The sequence below is a fragment of the Peromyscus eremicus genome, chromosome 20, assembly GCF_949786415.1.
Source record: "Peromyscus eremicus chromosome 20, PerEre_H2_v1, whole genome shotgun sequence".
In the NCBI taxonomy this organism is placed as follows: domain Eukaryota; kingdom Metazoa; phylum Chordata; class Mammalia; order Rodentia; family Cricetidae; genus Peromyscus; species Peromyscus eremicus.
In genome coordinates, this window is record NC_081436.1 from 37,503,144 (window position 1) to 37,523,503 (window position 20,360).

At 47.7% G+C, this 20,360-nt stretch overlaps 1 protein-coding gene across 5 annotated transcripts in view; it reads left to right on the forward strand.

Moving 5' to 3' along the window:
* The window catches only part of Asap1 (ArfGAP with SH3 domain, ankyrin repeat and PH domain 1), a 279,840-nt gene extending 262,448 nt beyond the window's left edge, over positions 1-17,392 (forward strand). For all 5 annotated transcript variants that reach the window (XM_059247916.1, XM_059247917.1, XM_059247920.1 and 2 more), the window contains 5 exons: positions 4,151-4,220; positions 6,496-6,554; positions 12,279-12,778; positions 14,802-14,924; positions 16,381-17,392. In XM_059247916.1, coding sequence (XP_059103899.1) covers positions 4,151-4,220; positions 6,496-6,554; positions 12,279-12,778; positions 14,802-14,924; positions 16,381-16,455 — 827 coding nt within the window. In that variant the 3' untranslated portion in view covers positions 16,456-17,392. The remainder of the gene's footprint in view (positions 1-4,150; positions 4,221-6,495; positions 6,555-12,278; positions 12,779-14,801; positions 14,925-16,380) is intronic.
* Positions 17,393-20,360: the final 2,968 nt, after the last annotated feature.

The window sequence follows — 20,360 nt, forward strand, 5'->3', positions numbered from 1 at the left end:
ACCTTGGAAAATGAATGGAATGGAAAAAGCCCCTCAGAATCCTGAGCGTCAGGTCAGAACCTGTGGCTGGAAATGGAGCATAGATTTGATGGTGGGAGCCTCACAGGATGGAGCAAAAGAAAATGGTTCAGCCAGTCACGTAGCCAGCCATTGGTATACCTGCAAGAAGGAGTACAAAGAGTGTACCCTGTAACGCATCTGCTTCACAGAAGGCCCCATACCTTCCCGGCAGGTGCTCTGTCCATCTTGGACTTTGCATTCAGTAGTGTAGATGATTCTTGCCCACACTCTCTGAGACAGAACATGCTGTTTCCTGGGATTTAAGGATTCTAGGCTAGAAAGGTCAAGAACTTGCCCTGGTTCTCACAGCTGGTATGTGGGGAGCTACTGTGGCTGAGAGCCTACATGCCTCACCCTGTCCACACACTGCCTTCTGTTGCTTGGGATGGAAAGGGGCAGAGGGCGAGTCTCCGGCTGTCCCTCCTCGCCGTGTTTGTCTCTTTGCTTGAGAACCGGAGGCCTGGAGAAGACGCTCTCTCTAGCAGAAGTAACACAATCCAACACGTGCCCCTGCTCATTGGCTCTACCCCTGTGTTCTGTAGCAACATAATCTGCTGTGTGGTTCCAGCCTTGTCCGGGCAAGAAGAACCCTTCCAGGCTCTTTTCCTGCCAGAACTGCAGTGTCCACAGCGCCCAGAATAGCCTGGGTATCACATGACTGAAGTCCCGCTCCGGTGTTGAATTCAGCCATCTGTCTCATGAGACTTCTCAGGCAGGCTTGTGACGAGAAAGCAGAGGCGCTAGCTAGTAGGGAAATGCAGGATATGTGGGAATCCCATGACCTTGGAAGGGGCGTTTCATTAAGCTTCCCCCCTTTTAACTTACCTACTTTAAAACAAACCAATGTATGTTTTAACACATATGTGATAAGGAAATAAGGACAGAACCTGCCTTAGTGGCCTCCAGGAATCACCTCTGACCACTGAGACCTAAAGTCCATGTACTTTTTTTTACATCCTGCAGTCAAAAGGCCTCCCAGAAAAAAAAAAAAAGAGGGGCACGGGGTTGGGTTGTTTCTCTTCTGGAAGTCTTTTTAAATATAAAACAATTTTTTTCAGTAATGTTTGGACTAAGCCTTCATATTCATCCTGTAAGATAGGATGACATCACCCCCCAGTTCATGGGCAAGGAAATTGAGGCAGAGAAGTTAAATTGCTTGTGTAAGATCCCAGATTGATGTCAGAAGTGGCATTTGAACTCATTTCTGAATCCATGACTCACACCCTAGTTCACTGTTCCGAAAGATTCCCGTAGCCTGCATGCTACTCATGACTAGCTAGTACTCTCTGCTCTTCCCACAAAATCTCAGCCCATGGCTTCTAAGATGGATGGTGAGTAAACCAGAGAATTGGCCATGGCTTCTCCCATTGCCTGCCCAGCATCTGACCCCAACCTTTTTATTGCCTCTATCTGACATACCCAGAACTTGTGCAAGCTGCAAATTCAAGCAGGAGAGGAAAGGAATAAGCTGCTTCTGTATTTTCACACCGTCTCTTCCTTTTAGTACTGTCTTTTAGAATTTTTCCCTAAGCCTCGTTTCTCCTACCTGCACACTAGCCAGCCTTTGCCTAGCTATGAGAATCACAGGATTCTTGTCAATCCACCACAGATGACTTCCCGACCAGGTCTGAGAAGTCACCTTGTGACAGAGAAGTTGAGTTAGTTAGCCCGCCGGCCTCTCTGCAGCAAGGGCCATCGATTGCTCTGTTCCAGACGCGGTGTGGGAGGTAGGATTACCAAGGCCTAAAGAGACAGAGTTACTGCCGTTGGGGTACCAGTTCATTGGCTCTGTCAGCGTGGTTCCCCATCACATCTCATCAGAAGACTGTGGAGAACAGTTGTATTTGTGTCATGCTTCCTGTAGACCAGGGCCATGCTCATAACGCAAAGCTTATCTTCAGTGTTCAGTGTTGCCCATTGTGTGGCCACGGAGATAGAGGCTCAACAGAATAAGAAGCATCCTCCAGGCTCAGTCCAGAGCAGTGGTCCACCTGAAATTCAGAAGTGGACTTGTACAGCTCCCAAATCTGTACCCTTAATTTCTTCCCAGAAGGGAGCGGGGGAATCAAATCAGCCAGGGAGATGTTCTTTAGATGTGCAAGAACTGACCAAGTGTGGGAGGGGACAGGTCGTGCAAGTGAAACCAAAGAGGCAAAGTTGTAGAGGCCTACAGACATTTTCTTTGGAGAACAGCAAGTCACCTTGGCCAAAGAGGAACATTAAATGAGAACTCTGGACATCCAGGCCTGTAGGTGTGGGCCACCGCCAGCCTACCCTGACACTCACCTGTGCAATAGCAGAGAATGACCCCAGGAGAGCCGGGGGCCTTCTCTTGCTTTTATCACATTCCCCTCTGCATAATTACATTAAATAGTCATTTGTTGGGAATGGTTTTGCATAGAAAGGGAATTAGTGGGAAAAACATCTTATTCCCCAGACATGGTTGTGGCTCACAAAAAGTGTGGAAGAGCAAGGCTTGGTATCCAGGACTGTAGGCTTGACATGCAATATGCAAAAACTGAAGAAGTGCTTTCCTTGAAGGAGATGGCCACTGGGGGTTTCTTGAGAGGTGACAGAGATGTCCTCAGTCGTAGGCCATGTGCTGCTGGAAACACAGCAGAGGTTAAAGGGTATCTCGTCACCGTTACGCAGCAGTCGGTTTGAAAGTCACGGGTGTTGTCCAAACCAGGAGAGTTTGCTTCCGCTTGTCTAACTGTCCTGGCGTTACAGAACATTCTGCCCGGGAGGTCCAGTTTCAGCTGTGCCAGCCTCTCCGGATGGAATAGTTTTTGTCAGGACTGGGAGGAGAGTCGGTGGTTCAGAGTACAGACTCTAGAGAGGGCCCCTGGCCCTGTGTCTCAGTGCTGACCCTTCACCTGCCGCTCCCGCTTGGGCCTTTGTTTTTCTTCATATGTAGACTGGAAGAGGTAATTAGGTCATCTCTCATGAGAATGACTATCTGCAGATACTTGGTAAATACCGTACCTGTATTAAGTCCTCAGTTAATGGTAGGTGTTGTTATTTGTGTTACTATCGGGATATCCTAGGGGGTTATGTAGAGCCCACAGCTCTGTGGTCAGGATTCTTGGCTTCATCATAGCTATGGAACCTGCAGCAATTCATAAGCTTAGCCTCTCGTTTCCTTATCTCTGAAAGAGGGCGAAGATGCCAGTCTCTCGTGTTGTGCAGAATGGCGGCTGACAGGAAAGAACCCATTTGACAGGCGTTAGGTTGTGACCTGAGACTGGTCGTGGAGTGGAAAACAGTGAAGTTCCTTCCTCGTCCCCTGATTGCTGTAGGAACCCTGAGGCCCAGCTCCGCTGTGCGCTTCTCCCACCGCACGGCATCACAGAAAGCCCCGCTGTGCTGTGCCCGTCTTCTGCCCACCTGCACAAAGCACACAGCCATACTCCTGGGCTCTTCTTGTCTGGACACCGCCCCACTAGAGATTCTCCTATCACCGCGAGGTGCCGTATCCTCTCCCACCAGCCGGAATTTGGGATACTGTCTCTTCATTTTCATAGCACCCAGCCTGACTCTGTCTCAACCTACTGTACTAAATCATTCCTTTGTGTAAATCCCCTGAGCAAATCCTACACTCTGTGGAAGTGGTGACACATTCTTAGCTTTTGTTCTTCTTGCTCTGCATTCATGCCTTGCGCATAGTAGGTGCTAAACAGTGTTAGTAAAGACTGAGTGGGTATTGACTATGCAGGTGGCCACAGAGTAATAGCTGGTTGTCAGCAACCCACCCACACACGGGCTCTCACTTGTGAGTTGAGCGTGTCATCCCTGTCTGGTAACTAGCCTTTTAGATGAACTTGACGTTTTATTGATTTTTCAGATCCTCAGCCCCTGGGCATGAGCAAGGTCCTATGATCTTAGAAACCTACTGGGAGGCAGGCCACTCACCCTGACATAGTCCTTGGCTAGCAGTAAAAACATCAGTCCGGAACACTGGTTGGTTTTGTTTTAACACAGGAAGTACTGAGGTCTTCTAGTGCTTTCCGGAACCTGAGGGATGCCAGCCCATTTGCCAGAGTCTCTCTCGTGTCCGTGTCTGAAGATGTAACTTTTGCCTTTCTTGTAGGTAATGATGTGGGCCCATCCTCTTCAAGTAAGACGACAAACAAGTTTGAGGGGCTGTCTCAGCAAGCAAGGTGAGCCACCGCCCTGCCTTCCTCTCCTGTGGCGCTCGTAGTTGCTGTGGGCAGACTTTAGACTTGAGCTTTGCCTGCCTTCCCAACTCTACTCAGTGTAGTCACTGGCAACATCAGTTAGGAAGAGAAATTGGACATCCTTGCTCAGTTCTACATGGCCCCTCCCTGCTGGGCCCCAATGGGGCCCAATGGGGTACCTTTGCCTTCCTACTGCTGAGATTAAATGTGTGCACCATTGTGCCTGGCCTATTTCTGACCTTTTAACTGCAATTTTTTTTAAGTCTAAAGATTTTTTAACATAAGAATGAGACTGGTGTGTGTGTTGAGGGGAGAAGGGTTTTTGTCTGCTTGTGTGGTGTTTGCTTGTTTGTCTGTCTTTAGGCTAACAGCAGTGTTCCTCTCTCCCCCTCGCACTGAGTGAGGTACTTTGGGAACTTTCCTAAGGATGGAAAGTTAACTTCCTTTCCTCCAGAGGTACAGTCAGGAAGCAGAGAGCCACCTCCACACCTGGGAAAGAGAGAATCACCTGCAGGTGGGCAAGGCTAGCTCTGAGTTTATAGTAAACATGAAAATAAATAAGTAAAATCGCATTTCTTTTAGAACTGTTGTTTTTAGTCTTTTTAACCCAGTGAGAGCGGCCCAGTTACCATGGCCCTACGTAAACGGTGGCTCTGCATTCCTTCCCTCGCCTTCAGCCTGACTTCATCTTTACTCTCCATCCTTTGGCTGCAGTAGGACAGGTCGTCCGTAGAGAGGGGGCAGAGTGACATAGAAAGTGCTCACAGAGTGTTCAGAGACAGGATCAAGTTGCCGTGAACTAGACCCATCTGGCCACTCAGCGAGTTCTCTCCGAGCTCACCCACCCAGAGCACACCAGAAGATGCCCGGGCACTTGCATCCCTGGTCCAGGAGCTTCCTGAAAAGGCTCTCTGATTCTCTAGACTTTGGCTTTACCTGTGTTCAGGGGTGAGTAACTAGTAAGGACAGCTGTGTCTCCCCCAAGAAGATGCTAAGGCAGAGCATGAGAAAAACACAGTCAAGAATGGAAACTGAGTCCTCTCCTATTCACAGTTTCTCATGTCCCAATGGCTTCCTCTGAACATGGCTATCCCCCCAACCATCAGGGTTGAATTGCCCAAAGCTGGAGAGAGCAGGACATCTAAGAGCCAGACAGAAAGGGGAAGGCATGCATAGCCTCTTCTTTGACTCCCGTTGTTTGGTAGTTAGGTAGACAGAACAAAGAAAGGCCAGCCAACCCTCAGATGTCAGAGGACGGGAAAGAGACCTAGGGTCCAGGTCCAGCCCAGGTGCTTGGCCACACTTGTTCCTTGAATACAACATGTCTTTCAGGCCCTCTGAGGAGCATCTCAGCCTCTTGTGAAAGGGAAGTAGTGGCTTCCAACTAGCAGATGTCCCATTTGACTATTCAAACAACGCTGTGCAGACTTGCTCTAGGGACTGAAATGTTTCTTCCCCTACTCATTTGCATGTCCTCCGAAGAAGCCCTGACCAGGGGAGGACTGGGGACGTACGACTGATGATATTCACACTTCATTCTGTTTTTCGGGAAAGGAGGGTGGGATGAGGGCTACTTGTGGGATGACATGAGATGAAGTATTTCTGCGTAGGGCACCAAGGTCACAGTGTGCAGAGTGCCGAGAGCTTTCACACATGATCACCTCCAAACAAAGCTTTGAAATGAGGGCCTTGACTTTGCCTTACCTTTCCAAGTACTTATCCATCTAGGCCAGCCAAAACATAGAAAGTACACTGTAATCTTTTACTAAATTATCTTTTATGAGGATTAGTGGTGTGTGTGTGTGTGTGACTCGCGCGCGCTTGATGAAGGAGCAGCATGCTACAGCAGGGCTTGTGGAAGTCAGAAGGCAAGTTTTGTGGAGTCAGATCTCTCCTCCCACCTCTATGTAGGTTCTGGAGAGCTGACACAGGATGCTACACTTGTGTGGCTACACGTTTATTCTCTGAGCCACCTCTCTAGTCCTAGTAAAGAAATTTGAGTCTGGCCACGATGGCACACGCCTTTAATCCCAGCACTGAGGAGGCAGAGGCAGGTAAATCTCTGAGAGTCTGAGGGCAGCCTGGTCTACAAAGTGAGTTCCAGGCCAGCCAGGATATAGTGAGGCCCTATCTCCAAAAAAGAAAGAAGACAGGATCCTTACGGTATTTCTGAGATGTCTTCAGTTAGTTTGAGTTGTAGATCACTGTTGAAATGATGGCACTTTTAGATGCTAAAACACTGTTGTTTGTTCATCAGCACCGGTTCTGCTAAGACGGCTCTCGGCCCGAGAGTGCTTCCTAAACTACCTCAGAAAGGTAAGACGACTCCTCTTCATACTCACGTGTTGTAGAAGTATCACTGCCTGTCCTGGGGACAGTACCCTCACTTTGGGTCACTGATCTGTCCCAGGTGTCTAGAATAGTATAGAGTAGGTGCCTGACAAATACTTGTTAAATTAAGAAAGTAAATCTAAATCTGTCTAGCAAATACTATAGTTCCCTTAAGGAACTAACCCTTTTTTTTTTTTCAGAAGACACATTCATTACTAACCCTCAGGTACCATTCTCCTAGTCAGAAACCTGACCAGAGACGCTGAGGACCCACCACAGCTGTTCCACTCACGAGTCGTGAGACCTTGGGCAAATGACTCATTAACTTTACCCACACGGCGTCCTCATCTGTAGTGGTGAGGTTGGGTAAGGACAGGGTGAAGTCATGCTTCAGATGGCCCCTCACAAGGCGGTAGCAAAGGCAGCCTTTCCTGGGATAGCATCTGTCATGCAGAGCGGGGACACCTGTGCCTGGGAAGCACAGGAAACCAGTGTCTACAATGTGACTGCTCTGCCAAGCAGACACTTGGCTCTTTGACCAGCCTTCCGAAATCCTGGCCATGCTTTTCATTTATAAAACGAAATTTTCAGCCTCTTACTACCACACAGATGAGTGCACAGAAACAGCTCTGCTTGCCTTTAGAGTCGTGAAGCCCCGTCTGAGGCACCTGCTTCATTAGGTCCTTGTGAAAGCCTCCAGCCGGCAGGCCTGCGTTAGATCTGGGTACATGCTCGGAGGAGCTCTGGTGGCACCAGGTTGTCAGTGCCCATGGTCAGTGTCCACAGTAGAACTCCCTGCCCCAGCCCAGTACTCCAGAGCCTGCTTCAGTAGAAGGTTAACTAGAAGTTCGTGTAGAGATATGAAGATGTACTGCTCTGTTGAGCTCTTCCATCAAGGGACATCCTTTGGGATGAGGGTGTACTCCTGCTCAGGTAGTAGAGTCCCAGGAGGCTACTGACTGTGGAGCAGGAAGGCTGACTCACCCAATCTGTCTGTCTGGGTCAGAGTGGTGGCGGTTTTCAAACTTTGCCCAGAGTGCAGCCCCAGTCTCTGATGTCTCCTGGTGCTGCCCAGATTCTGCTCTGTGTCTCATACGTTAGCACTGAATCCTTCTACCTGCCTCTCAGCTTACTTCCTCTAGATTCAAACCCGAAGGATTCATAGTCCTTAGTCCCCTGGGACCCACCGGTGTCTGCTGCCACTCTGCCCTTGTCCATGTCTCTTTCACATCTTCTAACCCAGTGTTAGTCCAGCAGGAAAAGCTCTTCCTGACATTCCCTGTCCCCTACTGCACTGTGCTCAGTGACTGACCTGTGCGTGCTCTGGCCATGGGGCAGGGCCTGCAGGAGCAGTCAGAGTAACTGTCATTGACCATGACCTCATGTAGTCCCCTGCTGCCCAGTGCTCCTCACGTGTGCTGCCCTCCAAGTTAACCCCCTCACACTATTTAAAAAAAAAAAAAAAAAAAAAACTAACATAGGGGACAAAATGGCTACCTATAATGCCAATTGATATACCAAGAAAATGGGCTCCAATTTTCAGGTAAATTCATTAACTAATAGTTCTACTATATGATAGGACACTTGACCTGCTTTATGCAGAACAAAGAGTTATCATCCATCGCAGGGCCTTGGGCCTGTCTGCTTCCTGTTAATTACTGTTGGCTCTTACATCACTGATACAATAACTAAATGATAATTCCTATCTGGGTACCATTAAACTGATGGTTATTAGATCCAAATATAAACCAGTACCCATCATAGAGTCAAGGATTTGACCCAGGATACAATTTCAGGGGCGGGAATGTTAGACCCTAAGTTAACCTGTAAGCCCCACCTGCCCAAGGACCAGGTTATTACCTGGGATTCTGGGAGTTGTAGTTCTTGGAAAATAATACCAAAGCTTCATAGGAAAATATGGTGGCCTATGGGTTTTGTCCATGTAATCTCACAGGTGCCTCGGGGCCACAAAGCTGGAAAGTTTCCAGGAGTAGTCCTGACCAAATTCTATCTTGGTCAGTATATAAAGTTTTAATAAAAAGCTTGCTTTAATTTGGGAAAAAAAAAAAGTTTCTGCAAGGTATAAACCTGCCCCTGCCGCCACCATGTGACCCACCAGCCTCTGTCAGTCTGTCAGTAGTCTGTGATCCTTCTGTTTCCCCTTCCCCTAGGCCTCAGGACTGCACTCCAGCTCCAGGCCCCCTCCTGCATCACTGTCCTCTGACTCTCCCATCAGAACACAGGCATGCTTACCAGATCTCCCACCCTGACCTGTATCCCACAGTCTACCCCGACTTTCTCAGTGTGAATATTTTCACTGTTTGAAATTTCTCCACAACAAACTTGCTAAACATGAAGGAAAAACAAAAAACTATAATGCAGCCTTCCAGGTCTTCTTTAACCGTCTTCCACTCTGAAGAGTATTTCCCTAGGCCTCTGTCTGATTCCCTGCTCAGAACTCCATGTCATCCCACAGCAGATCCCAAATATCCTGTCATTTCATGTGTGTGCAATCCAGGCATTATGTCTAAAAAATCACAAGTTCCTCCTTCTCAGTTGTCTCTTTGTGGGTTTGTTGTTGTTGTTGTTTTATAAATTATTGGAATAAGGATTAAAATAAAATATTCACAGTTGGTCTCTTTCTTAACTCACTTGAAGTTTTTCTGTTTATTCGTATAGGTTTCATTGCTATAGTAAACTGTCTGAGGCTGGTAACTTTTTGAAGAAAGGTGGCTCATTTAGACTCACAGTTCTAGAAGTGTAAAGTCTAGGAACTCCGTTTGATGGTGGCCTTGTTGGTGGCTTGGGACATCACATGGCTAAAGACAGGGAATGTAGCTATGTCTGTGTGCTCTATTCTTATAAGGCCACCAAGATCCGGTCATGGGAGCTCCACCCTCATGACCTTGTCTCACCCACACAATACCTCGGAGCAAAGATCACGTTCCACATGTGGAGTTGGGGAGACTCTCGGGTCGCATCAACTACAGCCTGCGTCATGCTCCATCATGCTTCAGTGCCCATAGCTCTTGCATTCTGGATCTTGGTGTTTGCATCCCTGTGTTCCTTCCGTGTGTTCCTTTCTCTTCTGGGCTCCCCGTCAGCTGACAGTGGGACCTGAGTCCTGATCAGATGCAGGTTCAAGCTTTGGCATTTTCTGAGTCATGCTCCGTCAGTCTACATTGAGAGGTTTGTAGCTGTTCATGGTCCGAACCAAGGTCCCTTCCTTCCTGCAGTCTCAGCCTGAGTCCCACATGACACACTGATGCTTTGATCCCACTTGTTTATTCTCAGTGCCGAGTCCCTTTGCCCCAGCTTCTCAGTGCCACTGTAACACTCACAGCGTAGACACACATGGCTTTCATCACCTCTTCTGTGCCTCCCGCCTTGTCTCATCTTCGGGCCATGGGCCACCATGGTTCACAATCCTGGACCACTTAACAGTTTCTTTTTAAGGATGAAATTCTGTTATCATTGCTGCATTGGAGAGTGTTGGGTACCAGCACTTAAGCTTTGTGTTCCCCATAAATGAAGATCACAGCAAGCCCTTCTCAGCCCTGCTGCCACAGGGAGCCTCCATCTTTCCCTCTTTCTGCCTACTGCAGATTGAAGATTGCCCAATTGTGTGCTTCCAGAAGAGGAACATAATTGGTCTAGCTTTAATTTTGGTTTTGTTTGGGGCTTTTTGTTTTGTTTTGTTTTTACTTTCTAAAAACATTTTTGTTGCTTTCATGTATGTCTCTGCACCACGTGCTTGCCTAGTGCCTGTGGAGGCCTGAAGAGGGCCTTGGATCCCCTGGAATTGGAGTTACAGGCTGTTGTGAGCTGCCATGTGGGTGCTGGCTGGGAATCAAACCTGGGTCCTCTGGAAGAGCAACCAGTGCTCTTAACAACTGAGCCACCTCTCCAGCCCCTACCTTTACTTTGTGAGCCATACCACATCTGCTGGAACTCAAGGAGTCAACCCATGAGCAGGGTTCTCTGAGCTTTATTTCCTTAGAGAGGGCCATGGACAGGCCAGTAGCAGAAGCAGTCTCGGGACAGCTGTGCAGTGGACAGCACTGAGGCATCTCCTCTTTCTCCTTGCCCCTCTCTTCTGAGGATGCTTTTCTAAATGCACTACAGTGTCAGGGCAGCATCTTTGGTGTGCCTTCATGAGCACACACTAAGTACCCTGCTCCCATACCAAGAAAGGAACCAGAGTTGTAAAACTAGAGCTCTTATTTGGCCTCAATGAAACCTGCTTAATAACAATAATAATGTTACTCCTTGGAATACTGATACCCGTCATGTCCTCACGGGAAAATTTTTGCATCAACTAAGTCGTGTCATCCTCATGATCACCCTTTGAGATAAGAGTTTTAGAAGTGAGGAAAATTGAAATACAGAGAGGTTGTGTAATTTGGCCAAGGTCACACAGTGGCATGGTATCTTAGTTATTGTTCTATTGCTCTTGAAGAGACACCATGATCAAGACAACTCTTATAAAAGAAAGCAACTAATTGGGGGTTTGCTTACAGTTTTAGAGGGTTAATACATAGTCATCATAGCAGGAAGCAGACAGACATGGCGCTGGAATAATAGCTAAAGCCTAGTGTGTGCTTTTGAAACTGCAAAGCCCACCCCCAGTGACACACCTCCTCCAACAAGGCCACACCTCCTAAACCTTCTTAAACAGTTCCAATATCTGGGGACCAACCATTCAAACACATGAGCCTATGTGGGCTGTCCTCATTCAAACCACCACACATAGTAAGTCGGTGAGCTGGAGTGCTTGAGAGTGTCACAGGTTCTATATTTCAAGTTCGTACATTGACACAGGATGAGTCTACGGACAATGGCATTTTCCAGATTTGGAGTAGACTGCATCTGTTAGAGAATAGGAGGAATTGACCTAGAAACTCCCAAGCATATTAAGTGGGAAGGTCAGTTTTAAACAAAGCATGATATAGTAGTGTGTGTGGTGTGACGTGTTCATCAGTCCATGTATGTGTAGCCAGAGTTTAATGGGGTGCCATGATGGTGGTTGGGCAACAGAAGAAACCCCTTGCCAGTCCTGAGTGAATCGTGTAAAATGAGGGGAAATAAATACAGCTATTGAATTGATTGGAATGTCCCTTCAAAAGTAAGTTTGTACTTTTAATGAACTTAAATAACATGGCAAATGCTTTTCCTAAAAGAGCGTATTTTAAAAGTTATACCTATAGAAAAATCTAGGAGAAAAATACGTAAAATATTTAAATGACTAAATTTGGTGGTAGGTTGACATCCAGGAGAGTTTTCTCTTTTGTTAATCATATGTGTTCTTATAGTCTTATACTTCTTGATGGATGTGGTCATCTGGCACTGACTCAGTGGAAGCCCAGAGGTGTAAGTTATAATGTAGATGCTTTCCTGGCTTCCAACTCTATTCTTGCCTAAGCTAGGCCTCGGGCTTGCCCATCCCCAGTGCTCACAGCAGGTCCGTGTTTCCCCTCTTCCCATCCCCACTCCGAGATAGGGTTTCTCTGTGTAGCCCTGGCTGTCCTGGAACTAGCTCTGTAGACCAGACCGACCTCTGCCTCCTGAGTGTTGAGATTAAAGGCGTGTGCCCCCACTGCCTGGCTAGTGTTTGCTCTTGATAGTGTTTGGCCTTTTTTCCATGACTGTGACACCTTCCACCTTTATTTTGGCTATACCATGACCTCCTCTCATTATCCTTTCCCACAGTGGCACTAAGGAAGACAGAAACCAGCCATCATCTCTCCCTCGACAAAGCCAACATCCCACCTGAGGTTTTTCAGAAGTCATCACAGTTGGCAGAGTTACCCCAAAAGCCACCACCTGGAGACCTGCCCCCGAAGCCTACGGAACTGGCCCCTAAGCCCCAAATTGGAGAGTTGCCACCTAAGCCTGGAGAACTGCCCCCCAAGCCCCAGTTAGGTGACCTTCCCCCCAAGCCGCAGCTCTCAGACTTACCTCCCAAACCACAGATGAAGGACCTGCCCCCCAAGCCGCAGCTGGGAGACCTGCTGGCCAAGTCCCAGGCTAGCGAAGTCTCATCCAAGGTGCAGCCAGCCTCAGAGGTCACACAGAAGTTACACATGGGGGATCTCTCCCCAAATGTGCAAAGCAGAGATGCCATCCAGAAGCAAGCATCTGAGGACTCCAATGACCTCACACCCACCCTGCCGGAGACACCCGTACCACTGCCGAGAAAAATCAATACGGTGGGTGGGAACCAGTGTCAGGCTCTTCTGGCAAGGCCCATTGCACTTATCCTTTCACGGTGCTTAGAAAAGGACCTAGAGCTCTGTGTGTGTGTGTGCTCTGTACTCTGCCACTAAGCAGCATCCTCAGACTCTGTTGCAGTTCCAGAAGGTGGTGGTAGGATGTATGTTTAGTAAGAGAACAGTAGCCCGTACTCTCTCCCACCGATTGAAGGATTTGTCATGGTGGTATGGAGCCTGGTGGCCACAAGCCTTTGGATCCCAGCTGGCATGCTGTGGGACCTGGCTTCAGTGCCTGATGCAGCTGCCTAGCTAGCAATGTACTTGCATTCTCTGAGCCTGATTCCTTGGGTACAAGAAGAGCCTGTATGGTACCAGGCTCAGGGGCAACAGTGCAGTCAGCGGCCAGCGAGCAGTGTCTAGTGGCCACATAGCAAATCCTCAGCCATGGTGTCCCTGACTCAGAAGCTGTGAGGGTTGAACTTCACCCACCCGTAGGATCAGTCTCTGTCCCTTCTCACTATATTCCCACCAGAACCAGAGGGAAAGCCCAAAAAAACCTCACGGATAGGGCTTTGCAATGGTCTCCTCATTCTATTATGTCATGCAATGTGTCCCACTCTACAGATTATCAACTTTATTTTTTTATGTGAAAATGTTTTTTTCAAGTCCCCCAAAATCTTTGTGTAAGTGTGACACTCCAAAAAGGTGTAACATAGGATCCAAGCACTCGAGAATAAGGTAGAGAACCAAAACTCTTCCCACTGGCATCTCTGTTGGGTCATCGTATTATACCAGTGCCGCATGTCGACACTAGAGGTAGAAACGACCCGTCTCCCACGGACTTGAGGCCACCATTGGTGTTTGCCCTTCTTCCAGCCTTCCTCAGCTTCTGACTGATTCTCTGGGCTTTTGATATGCACAGAATGCCAGTTCCTGCTGCCTCCCTTCGTGATAGTCTCTCACTTAATCCTCACCATTATCAGTGAACACATTACAGGCCTTCTCGATCTCTCAGCACTGAGATGGCCCTCTGCTGCTGTGGTTCTGGTCGACCTTCCAACCTCACCAGCACACATACCCCAGCCCCTCCCCCAGGAGCTCAGGAAGGGACTGGGATCATCAGGAAAGCCAGAGAGAAGCCAGGGATAAAGGAAAAGATTCTCTTGGCCCAGAGCACTTAAAGAGTTAACTTGCTGGGGCTGGAGCCCTGGCTTGGCAATTGGGAGCACTGGCTGCTCTTCCAGAGTACCCGGGTACAATTCCCAGCAACCACATGGCAGTTCATAAACTGCCTGTAACCCCAGTTTGAGGGGATCCGACACCTTCACGCAGACATAAATGCAGACAAAGCACAAATGTGCATGAAATTTAAAAAAAAAAAAAGAGGTAACTTGCCATTTCTATTGCTAATAATCTAATTAACTGAGTGCTAACAGTATTCCTTAGAAGGTGCTGTCTCTGTTTATACCTTCCTGTCTTCAGAGAACTGAAGTCCAGCCCATAAAAGTCCTGGTCAGAATGACCACTGTTTAGACCCAGGCTGTTCCCTGGGTATCCCTGACATGCCCTGACCTGTCTTGCATGAGGCCCTAGGAAATCCATCTGTGCTGTCCATTCAACATGCAGAAAATGCAGATCTTGCGCATTTTCAGAGCTTCTGCTGTCATTTCTCCGCGAGCTGATGCTGTGGGGGTGGGACAGCAAAGGAATGACAGCTCTCCTCGTGCATTTTGGGAAAGCTGAATTGAGATTGTTACCTGCATTGGTTGTCCTCTGCCAAAAGTTACCTGCTGATGCCGGCCAGAGGAGGGGCCGTCATTCCTGGGAATGTACAGTGCCCAGGAAGCCTGTCGGTCTTCTACACACGCACATGCACGCACGAGGAATACCAGCACTTGAGAAAGTCAGGTCTAGGCAAAGAGAAATCACCTGCCTGGGTTTGCCCGCCTTGGGAAGGGCTGCTCTGTTTCTTCTTTCTTCCCGATTTGCTCTCAAGTCGAACCTGCTTTCTTCATTCTAGGGGAAAAATAAAGTGAGGCGCGTGAAGACCATTTATGACTGCCAGGCAGACAACGACGATGAGCTCACGTTTATCGAGGGAGAAGTGATCATTGTAACAGGGGAAGAGGACCAGGAGTGGTGGGTATGTACCCACGTCTGTCTGCTTTACCCTCTGTTCCCCCGCAGCTCTCCACTGCGTAGGCGGGTGTGAGGGTCCTGCTGGGTACCTAATTCACCCCACGGCCATTTGCATTTGCCCTTCTGTCTCTTTAAGTTTACGTTATAAAAAGACAAAGTTACTTTGAAAATGCGCCAAGTGACCTGACAGGAGTGCTTTTCCTGGGCAGGATGAGCGGGGGTACTTAGAGGTACTTCCTTGTTGGCAGAGCCAAGCCTGCTCCCAGTGTGCCCTTACTAGGACACCACCTTAGGACAGTCACTTAGAGCCTGAAGTCCCCCGATGGTGTCAGTTGCTAGCCCTGTGGACTTGAACCAAGCTCATCCCGTCTGTAAACCTGTTTCCTCGGAGAGAAACAAAATGGGACAGAGTCCTACTTTACAAGGATATCTAGATCTCACTCCGTGGTCTGGTAATGTTACCATGCAGAGCCCAGAGGTGATCATAGTCACTGCTGAGAAACCAGTGACTCCAGCTGAGACTCCTGGGATGTTTCAGTAACGTGCCCAGGGAAATTCCACGAACCACCAGCCCAACACGCACCCTAGTAAAGAGGTGAAAATTCTAATACTGCTGTGTAACTCAGGGAACCTTCTGAGCACAGAATCAATTAAAATTGGTGAGAGAGTTAGGCCGGGTTCTCCCACACTCTCAAAGGAGACCGGTAACACGGAGGCCTAGGCCCAGCTCTTGAACCCACAGCATACTTGACAGCAGGTGCTTAACGGGGGGAGAGGGAAAGCGGGCCTGGCTGCCTCTGCCTAGCTCTCTGATGCCCGCTTCTATGGATTGGGCGGGCACTGACAGCCAGTGCACATGTTCTTGCTATATTCCTAACTGTGCAGAGCCCACGACAGGATGCCTTTCAGTGCAGTTAACATTGATCCATTGAGGTAATAAGGGAAGTTTTGTAACCGTGGCTTGCAGGTTTATGCTGCAAATGGTAAAACTGTCATAGGCCACTATCAGTCTCAGAACCCTGACAACATCTGTAGTAGCCAGAGGCACAGCAGCTCTTCTGTGTACAGTTTTTCGTTTTTCGTTTTTCTTTTTTTTTTTTCCAATCTTAATTATGCAAGCCTGAAGGAGGGGCCTTTTTTTTTTTTTCTTTTACCAAATTTTCTAAGTAAGAGGCTTATCAAGGTTTGTCTGGGGTTCCCCATGGCATGACCACTACTCATCAGAGCATCGAGCATGGACACAGAACCTGACTCCTGCAGAAGCCTTCCTCAGTAATTCCATCTCAGTGGTGCCCTGAGATCCTGCACAAGTGCTAAGCTCTGCAAGACTGCACTTGCTCTTCTGGGGCTGCCGCCTTGCTGCGTTGTTTATTATTATCAAACACTGTGTGGTTCGCCGAAGGGTAGGGTAGGTGAACTTGGTGCTACCTCCTGTCTAAACTACTCCTCTCTCTCTGCAGATTGGGCACATCGAAGGACAGCCTGAAAGGAAGGGTGTCTTTCCAGTGTCCTTTGTTCACATCCTGTCTGACTAGCAAAAAGCAGAACCTTCTGTCCGTCCGTCCGTCCGTCCGTCCGTCCACACCCTTCATGCCAGACCGCTGCCTCCATGTAATCCTGTATACAACATGTATATAGCTGCTGTTACAGAGCAAGAACTCATGGAAGGGCCACTCAAGAGGGGAATATAGTATGTATTGTAAATATCCTGTGGTCTTCTGCCTTCACCAGTGTTAGGGTAGCCTCGGGACCTGGTGCGCCTTACTGGTTTGCCAAAGCCATCCTTGGCATCTAGCACTCACATCTCTCTCTCTCTCTGTGCTGTTTGACGAGCAAACAAAAACCAGGAGTCTAGGAGCTGCTGGTTTTCCAGGTGAAGAGTCTCCAGCAGCTGTTGAAGGGTGCAGAACTGACTCTCCTAACAATGCAGTATTCTCAGTGGCGTTTCTGAACACGCAACATTAGCAGAGGTGGGTTCTGTGCTCCAGGCGGAACTTTAAGTTAGTCTCTGGCCTGCCAGCCTGTAGTTACCTGTGTACACAGTTTACAGCTACAAAAACCTACTTTGGTATTTATTACAGAAAAGTGCTCAGTTAAATGTGTTATTCCTTCAGCAAATACTCACTGACACAAAATCCTCTGCAGCATTTTACAGTGTACACGGCCTTGTACAAGTTTAGATGAGTGGATTTGTACATCTTATGGCGAGTGCCCACCCCTGAGATATTACCTCATTATGCAAAAATTAACATATCCTTCATGACTATTTTGACAAAAGCTTAAAACCACGTCTGATGAAGTTCAACTTTCAGGAACCAAGGACTGCCAGAAAATATCCACCTCTACATTATGCATGCATCTAGAAGCTTACCCGAATTCTGCCTTTTATAAAGGAACGAACAGTATGAAGAAGTGAACTGTACATTTTTAAACTTGATTGCCATTAAAGCAGAAGTTACAAGATTGCAACAATCCTTGTTTCTGGTCACTCATTTGGCCCTCTCCAGAGTGTTTGCACATCGCGTTGACACAGCACCCCTCAACTGTTTTCAAGCGTCCAGAGTGTCAGTTTCAAATGATTTTCTTCATTTCGTTCTTGATTAAACCTTTACTATTCAAGAAGAAAAATTGTCAAGTCAGTCTTTGAGTTTTCTAGTGCAGAATCGAGGTGCTGACGCCAGGCTTTCTTCTTCTCCTCCTTCCGTTCTCTTCCTTAAACTCCAGTTACAAATTCATATTCTTGTGTGTAGACATATGCCCTTCACGTCAGTTTATGCCCGAGCTGTGGGACGCTGCTATGAATTGCACTGTGATAAAGCTCTCTGCAAGCCATCTCTGTCTGTCTGGCTATCTGTCTGTCTGTCTCTGGTTTGTTGTTGCCTGTGTTTTCCTTTGTTTTGGTTTTTCCCCTCAGCCCATTCAGTATATTGCATTTCCATCTTCGGCTTCAGTCCGAATTTGGGGAAAGAATGCTGTAGTTGTTTGTACTTCTGGGTCCAGGACTGTTCTGATTCCAAAGTGTGTGTGTGTGTTGTCCTTCTGGAGTTACGTTTGGTTGAGTTGCTGTTTGGACCACAGCACAGAAGACAAATATTTTTTAAGCAGATAATCTCGGCGGTGAATGAGAAACCTGAATCTCACAGAAGCACAGCTCCCAACTAGAGCCTGTGGGAAGAGCTCTCTCATGGCCACAGTGCTTGGTAAATACTAGTTTAGTTCTGCTTAAGTGGTTACAGGGAGAACCCGGAATAGCCACCCAAGAAATAAACCTTGCATGACAAACCTTCAGAATACTCTATCAGCTGTTACTGGAAACTGATCTTAAGCAATTGCTTCCATAGTGTCTGGGCACCTGTGCATCCATCCCCACAGCAAACCAAGAGCAAAAAGATGCCAGTCAGCATGCTAGTGTGCGTCCGGCAGCACCCAGCAGCCTTTGTTTTAGAGGCCAGACTGGTTTTAGGAATGTGGTTGCCCAGTGTCCCAGTTCGTTCACACATTCTTGAGATGCATTGAAGTTGCATTTTGGAGGTCTAGGCTGTGTTCTGCTGACCTAAATGTAAGCTGGTTTTCCAACAGACACGCTCCCTCTCTGAAACACCGAAGAGTTCCCATGTCCTCTTCTGCTGCAAGCACTCCCACAAATGTATGTGCATACCTTTCTTTTCTGGTTTCTGTTTGTGTCCTGTCAGGGTTTTGAGTTCTCTCCACTCCATTGTACTGTGGGACATAGGAAAACTAGGTAGACCTTCCTTGGGCAGTCTTGTTAAGTTTAAACCTGACCTTGTTCTGGAACCTTGCTGAGCCACTCTGCCATTGTGTACATGACATCATAGTTTGAAGATGTGGAACCTTAAGAAAGAAAGCAAATGCATTGCTTTTCTCCCCTAAAAGGGAAGAATTATGTCTGCAAACAGTGTGTCTTCTTTTCCTGTTGGACAGCAATTGTTATTTATTTTTTTATTGCCTACTACCTGGACATGGTATATAGGAGCCCTGTCGTGCCTGCCACTAGTTAAATCCCACATTCTTACCTGGGAGTCACCACCAAGCATCAGTACACTTTTCATTTCACATGTATTTAATGTGACCGTTTCTCAGTACTGTATGTGTTAATTTCTACTTTTTTAATATTTAAAATTGCTTTTAAATAAACATATTCTCAGTTGATCCCAAGCATTGGAAATCAGGCCATTTTGTGAGTTGTCCACTACTTTATTCACTGGGAGAAAAAAAAAAAATGATCTGGCTTGGGGGTGGAGATGGGTAGCATAAGTCATCCTGTGCCACAGCTAACTCCAGAAACGTAACAACACGTAGCCTTCCAGGCTCACCTGAGTCCTCTCCCAGTTCCACCTTGTGTGAACTTTTCATCTGTTCACCCCAGATAGGACACTAACGGCAGACCACACAGTTCCTCCAAGTCTAACCTGATGAATCAGTGTGTTTAATTGGGGCTACTCACAGGAGTTTCCATGAGGGGTTACTTACAGGAACATGGGCAACGTAGACAACTACACCACCAAGAACTGTAACACCTTGTATCAGGGAGGGGAGGGGCCTTGTAAGCCCTTCCTCCTCCATGATGAATGCAAAGGGTCTCCTGTGGTTGTCCTTACAGGTAGTCAACAACTGCTGAGCATTCAAGGCAACCAGCATGGCATGCCTAGAGAACATGATACCCCCCTCCCCCATACCTTGACTCTGTCCCTTTTCCTGTGGCTAGGACCATATGTTAATGTGCTGAGTACTGCATGTGCCTATCTTGCATGATTGTAACTCCTGATGCAGCCACACAGCTGGGTAGTCCAAACAGATGCGCTCTGCAGCATCTACTGTGCCCTCTGTGAGCCCAAGGGGCCTGGAAATGAGGTGCAGGGAAATGCATGCAGGGGTGGAGATGCATGGCTGGAAAAACATGGAGTCAAGAGTCCACACAAGTCAAGATTACTATAGTCCAAAGGCTTCAGGACACAATTCTAGTCAGATAGTCATTGGTGGGAGCACAATAAAGCCTCATCAGGAAGATGGCGCAGTTTCCTTTCTGGAAAACTAGGCTGAGTTATCAGTGCTGTGAAGGAAACTCTATATTCTCCATTTGCAGGTGGCACCGGTGTTCACGGGTTAATGTGTAACTTTTAAGAGTCAAACTATTTCTAATGTTGGAGGCCAGACTTGAACCTGGGGACCTTTTGCTCCTGGTCAGAAGTAAGAAGCTGAGTAAAAACTGGCATGCCCCCCATCATCTACCAGATAGCCACCAGGGGAGCATGAACCAGGGAGTTTCCATTTCAGGGCAATGATCATATCTGCCAACCCTACAGAGAACAGTTCTCGGATAATACACACCCAGGTCAGCAGTGTTGTCTAAAACATGTGGAACAGAACCAAAGAGGCAGCAGAGAAAACTGCAGCTGCATGCAGACCCTGAAATGTGTAA